Genomic DNA, 6,000 nt, shown 5'->3' with positions numbered 1-6,000 from the left:
AATGGGAATACGCTTTCTAGTCCATTGTTGCTAAAATGAGCCAGCATGAAAAGGCTACAAATAATCAGGGCACAAAATGTCCCATTTTTAAAAAATAAAAAATGACAAAGGGAGGATTGTGCTGGATCCTGGGAGAGAAGGAATACTTCAGAGAAAGTCTTCCTTTTTCTTTCATTTTTTGTAATGTCAAGGGCAAAAGCCTCAGTAGTGCATAGCTCAGACAACAGGATCTGTGCTGCTCTTGCAAAACTGTTCCACAATTTGCCTGCTCAGTGTAAGGATCCAACTGCTGTAGATCCTGTAGCAGTGTGTTTGTCTTGTCTTGTGCTAATTAAGAACAGAGAGAGAGAGAGGTGCTTTTTCTGCCATTGGTCACCGTTGTGTGGATGGTTGCATGGCGTTTACTATCTTACAGTAGCATTGCTGATAGAAAGATTACCAGATTTGTCTTCACTTCTGCTTTCTGCCACACAGGGGACCTGTGTTTTCAAGTCTGTGTTGGACACAGTTCCAAATACAGTGGTACCCCGCAAGACGAACGCCTCGTGAGACGAAAAACTCGCAAAACGAAAGGTTTTTTCGTTTTCGAGTTGCCTCGCAAGACGAATTTCCCTATGGGCTTGCTTCGCAAAACGAAGCTTGCCCCGGGGACAACGGGTCTTCTCTTTTGAAGCAAGGGGCGGCCGGGAGATCGCTTCTCCCCACCGCCCCTTGCTTCAAAAGAGGTCCCGGACCTCTTTTGAAGCAAGCGGCTGCGGGGAGATCGCTTCTCCCCACCGCCCCTTGCTTCAAAAGAGGTCCGGGGGCAGCGGGAAGCGCTCCCGCTGCCCCCGGACCTCTTTTGAAGCAAGCGGCTGCGGGGAGATCGCTTCTCTCCGCAGCCGCTTGCTTCAAAAGAGGTCCGGGGGCAGCGGGAGCGCTTCCCGCTGCCCCCGGACCTCTTTTGAAGCAAGGGGCGGTGGGGAGAAGCGATCTCCCCGTGCTCCGAAGCCGGGCGGGGGGTGGGAACACCTGCCCCAGCCACCCCGCTTCGGAACGCTGCTCCGAAGCAGGTGGGGGAGGGGCGGGAGCACCTGCCCCAGCCGCCGGGCTTCGTAGCACTGCTGCGAAGCCGGGCGGGGGGTGGGAACACCTGCCCCAGCCACCCCGCTTCGGAACGCTGCTCCGAAGCGGGGGGGGGGGGCGGGAGCACCTGCCCCAGCCGCCGGGCTTCGTAGCGCTGCTGCGAAGCCGGGCGGGGGGTGGGAACACCTGCCCCAGCCACCCCGCTTCGGAACGCTGCTCCGAAGCGGGGTGGGGGGGCGGGAGCACCTGCCCCAGCCGCCGGGCTTCGTAGTGCTGCTGCGAAGCCGGGCGGGGGGGTGGGAACACCTTCTGAAGGCGGGCGGGGGGCGAAAGTCTTTGTCCCCCCCCCCTGCCTGCCTTCCCAGGGGCTTTTAAATCGCCCCGGACAGCGGAGAAGTCCTCCGCTGTCCGGGGCGATTTTAAAATGCCGCTCGCCAGCATTTTAAGATCGCCTGGACAGCGGAGAAGTCCTCCGCTGTCCCAGGGTTTTTTAAAATGCTGGGGGTGAGAAGAAAAGCCCTTGCCCCCCCAGCCTTCAGAAGAGGTCCGGGGACAGACTGTCCCCGGACCTGGTCTGAAGGCGGTTTCCCTAGGAACGCATTAATTGATTTTCAATGCATTCCTATGGGAAACCGTGCATCGCAAGACGAAAAAACCGCAAGGCGAAGAGACTTGCGGAACGAATTAATTTCGTCTTGCGAGGCACCACTGTAACTACCTAGATTTTATATTGCCAAAATAAGGAGAAATTGCCAGTGGTTGGTCAGTTGGCTGGTTGTCCTAATACGCCTGTGGTGCATCCTTAAATTCTTTTGCACCCAGATGAGTCTAATAAAGTCTGCCCACCCCATTCTGCATTAAGGCTTACAAACTGTGAACTTTTGGGCTCCAAAATCATGCCTAGCTTTCTCTCCCTCCCTCTCTCCCTCCTCTGCTCTGCATTTTGCTTGAACATCCAGCCAGAAGCAGAGTTCTAGACGACTTGAAAGCTTGCTTGCTGTTTCGGGGTATTTTACCTCATAAAAGTATCGCCCTACTGCAGTTCTGGGGATTTCCTGGCCCTCTAGAAAGTTCACTCAGAAGGGAAGGCAAGTGGCAAAGCAGCAGGGGAACATGCAGGCCCCACCATTGCTCCCTTCACCCGTGGCCTGTGTTCCGGTATTGCCAGCGAATACAGGAACTCTGTTAGGAAGTGGTTTGTTTGCTCACAGGCTGGAAGAGCCGTTTGAATCAACAGGCAGGAAATGAGGGTGTAGCCAGCGCACAGTTCGAAGCAGACGGGCGGCCTGGTGTGCCTCTCCTGGGGCCGGGATGTCTCTTTCGGAGCCGGACACAAACTCTGAGCATGACCAAGAGGTACAGTCGTTTGAAGGGGGGTGGTATCAGGATACTTCCGCCCCCCCTTTTTTTTAATGATAACCAAACAACTGGGGAGTGTAGAAATCAGTAGGCCAGTATCAGTACGAGGGAGCAGGAATCCTAGTCTAAGATGCGGGAGTACTGCGTGTGTTGTGAAAGTGGCTTGGGAACTGCACTGCCTTATCTACAAGTGGCTCTGCATGTTACAATATACCCTGATGTTCATCTGTGTGTGCATTTGCTGCTCTGCACATCAGAGAAACGGACATGAAAGGCAAAAAAGCACAATGGGGTACAAGTAGCAGGAAGTGTTAACATTTGTGGGGCATCTGTGGGCAATGTGCCTCGGTCTGGAACACATAGACACATGTGAGAGCAGCAGAATATGTGTTTGAGGAATAAATGTTATCTTTTAAGCGTTGGAGAAAGGAGGGACTGTAGTACTTACAGTGGTACCTCGGGTTACAGACGCTTCAGGTTACAGACTCCGCTAACCCAGAAATAGTACCTCAGGTTAAGAACTTTGCTTCAGGATGAGAACAGAAATTGTGTGGCGGCGGCAGCAGGAGGCCCCATTAGCTAAAGTGGTGCTTCAGGTTAAGAACAGTTTCAGGTTAAGAACGGACCTCCGGAACGAATTAAGTTTTTAACCCGAGGTACCACTGTACTCTACTGAACAAGGTGTCTGAGACGAAGAGCAACAGATATATAATATTTTGTGTGTAAAAGGGGGGGCAGGGGGCATGTAAATATTAGGGAAGACCATAGCATATCTATAGGTTTGGCCGATGAGTTATCACTGCATATACTGGCTATCATGTGCCTAACACATTTAATGCCAGGCTTTATTGAGTAGATACATGCAGCTCCTTGCAGTGCTTTGAAATGAGATTACCTACTTTGTGTCCTGCTCAGAATTCCTTATTCTCCACCTTCCCTACCCCAATATATTCACTTCAGTCCAATATTCTGGCCACATCCTTGTGCTGGATAGGACGGATAGTTTACTGGAAGCATATTGCCCCCACCCACCCCCAGCAGTTCTTCTGCCTATGTGCAGACTCCACAGGCTCTGGGCATTGTCCATAGGGTAGCAAGGGAAGCTGTTAAATGAGTGTCGTTCTGTGTTGAACTCCCCCAGGCCACTTGTTTAATTCCTTCCAGTAAGCCTGTGAGGTCTGTTTCCTTACTAGAAGACTTAGGTGGATAATATTTAACTACAATGTGCCAAGTTCCCACCTGGGCATGTATCCTGTAGCTGGGGCACCACAGCAGGGTCAGCCTCTGACTCAGACAGCCTAGATTGAAGGTAGTGCCAGAAAGAATTTGCCAGCGCATTCCAAGTTGGCACCACTCAAACTGTTGTTACTGAGAAAGTGCTTCTAATTTGGCTCAACCTCTTAGTCTCCACCCCCCACCTACAGAAGCCAAGCTTTAAATGCACACAGCTTCATTTTCTGTGCATATCCTTCACCTGTTGACTGTGTATCTATCCTTTCCCCTTCTATAATTATGCTCCCAATCTGTCATAGCTAAGATTGCAGTGTTCTCGGGGCATGGACCTGCCTTCTTATGCTTATGTTACTTATTCCTGTGGAGCACCATGTGTGTTGATGACACAATAGAATAACCATAATTGGCAAAAGGCTTCACAATCCTTACCTCATTTTATTTTTTTACCCTTACGACTTATCACAAATTTATACACATTTTACAGACACACTTGCACATGGACGTGACTGAGGGTTTTCAGCTCAGGACAAAAGCCCTCACTAGGACTTGACACATTTAGACTTCAACTCTAAGCACACACACAGTACATCAAAGTGATGCCGTTAGGATTGGACTGGAGCTGCCTAAGGAGCTTAATGGTGCTACACAGCAAAGAGATGGATGCTCTCTTTCCTCCACTGGACAGATGGTGGAAGCATGAAGATCCTTTTGCAGTTCCATCCAAGGAGAGGCACCATTCTGGACCGCTAAGTTTTCATTACTGTCCTGCATATTGGCGCAGTCCACTAATGGCAAGCACAGTTCTGGGAATAATTTTAAGAGCCAAAGGTTTGAGAACTATATCTATTGTCCTTATTAGTAAAAGGAACCTACCGTCGTAAGAGAATTCAGCCTTCATAGTGCTGAAAGCAAAGGAACAGGGCAGTAATGGTCTGCTTGAACTTCCTAAAGAGCTCCACATTATCCAGCCTAGCGTTGGTTATGCAGTGGTTTGAGCAAGGTGTGTGTGAGAGGAGTCAGGGGTTTTTGTTTTGCTTTTTTCTAGTTGGGGCAGGGGGAGAAGCTGTTCGCCTGAATCTGAAATTATGGACTCTTATGTCGTTCTAAGGAGACAGCACAATCCAGAATGGGAGAGGTTTCACCCAGGACTGCTGGGTTCTTGGACCGTTTATCATTCATATTTCAGTGGCAGACTGTCTATTGCTGTAATGCTTCTCTCCCTCTCTTTCATCTGCTTCCTCATTCCAGTTACGCATGGTTTCTTTTCTCTCTTTATAGTAGCATTTCCGTGAAATGTCTAGCAACATGAGAACATTTTTAGTGCTAGCTGGGTGCTGCTTTAGCTAACGTCCTGGGCTCAGTTGAGCGGAAGGGCAGTATATAAATAAAACTTTCATTAATAATATAATTATAATAAAAATAGCACTTACCTAGTGCTCACAAACATTAGCAATAATTCCTTGAGCAACCTTGCAAAGTAGGTTGATGTTATTTATCTATATTTGCAGTTTGGTGACTAAGAGAGAGAAGGGTGACTTGCCCAAGGCTACGAAGGGGGCGGCAGGGTGAATTGACTTTAAATCGTGCCAACTTAAATAATGGATTTTAAACCACCTAGAAAGACCATTTTTAAAATATTGATTTTTTTTTACATTTCAAGAAGGTGAACCATTCACATGTCACTTACATACTAATAAATTTCTGCAACAATGAAACATAATGGTTTGCTTCTAATTAGAACCTTTATACAGCCTAGTAGCATAATCTGCATTTTGTTGTCATTGATCGTGTGTCCTACCTGCACAGCAAAATCATATCTGCTTAGAACCAGACCTTCTGTTTAGCTCTGTGGATGTATGCAAGGAAATTATGGGCAACATGCATGGGATTGGGCTGTAAGTGTACTTCCATTTGCACAAAATTATGTTTCCCTCTTAAAGGGAAAGTCACTGTGTATGTTGCTTCATTTATATGAACATTTGTGACTAAGTTGAGTTCTGAACAGATTGCAGAATCTAGGTAGTTGGAAGGCATAAAGTAGGCGTATAAGATTCCCCATATGGAAAATGGATAACAGATAGGCTACTTACAAGGATTTTCTGAAGTTTAAAGAGAGTTTAAAGTTTAGAGTTTAAAGTTTGAAAAGAGATGAGGTATCAAATTATACTATAGATTGGTTTCAGTACTTCCAGGTGAAAGAGTTATTTTTAAAAGGTTTTAAAAAGTTTAAAAAGCTTTTAAAAGTTTAAAAAACTTAGTTTAAAAAGTTTTTAAAAAGTTTTTAAAAGTTTTTTAAAAAGGAATTTGGGGAAACGAATTCAGAATTCGAAAAAATTGTAATAG

The 6,000-nt window shown here is 47.3% G+C and overlaps 1 protein-coding gene and 1 long non-coding RNA gene across 2 annotated transcripts in view; both read left to right on the top strand.

Annotated features, from left to right (window-relative positions):
* The first annotated feature begins 1,594 nt into the window (after nucleotides 1–1,594).
* Nucleotides 1,595–6,000, top strand: part of LOC308582035 — a 33,900-nt gene continuing 29,494 nt past the window's right edge. Inside the window, exon 1 of the long non-coding RNA XR_014005457.1 lies at nucleotides 1,595–1,775. This is a non-coding gene — a long non-coding RNA (uncharacterized lncRNA). The remainder of the gene's footprint in view (nucleotides 1,776–6,000) is intronic.
* The window catches only part of PKN1 (protein kinase N1), a 33,306-nt gene continuing 29,494 nt past the window's right edge, over nucleotides 2,189–6,000 (top strand). Inside the window, exon 1 of the mRNA XM_081184845.1 lies at nucleotides 2,189–2,421. Within this exon, the coding sequence (XP_081040971.1) occupies nucleotides 2,377–2,421 (45 nt within the window). The 5' untranslated portion in view covers nucleotides 2,189–2,376. The remainder of the gene's footprint in view (nucleotides 2,422–6,000) is intronic.

This window comes from Podarcis bocagei, assembly GCF_964188305.1.
Source record: "Podarcis bocagei genome assembly, chromosome: 2".
Taxonomy (NCBI): domain Eukaryota; kingdom Metazoa; phylum Chordata; class Lepidosauria; order Squamata; family Lacertidae; genus Podarcis; species Podarcis bocagei.
This window is presented reverse-complemented; position numbering and strand designations above follow the sequence as displayed.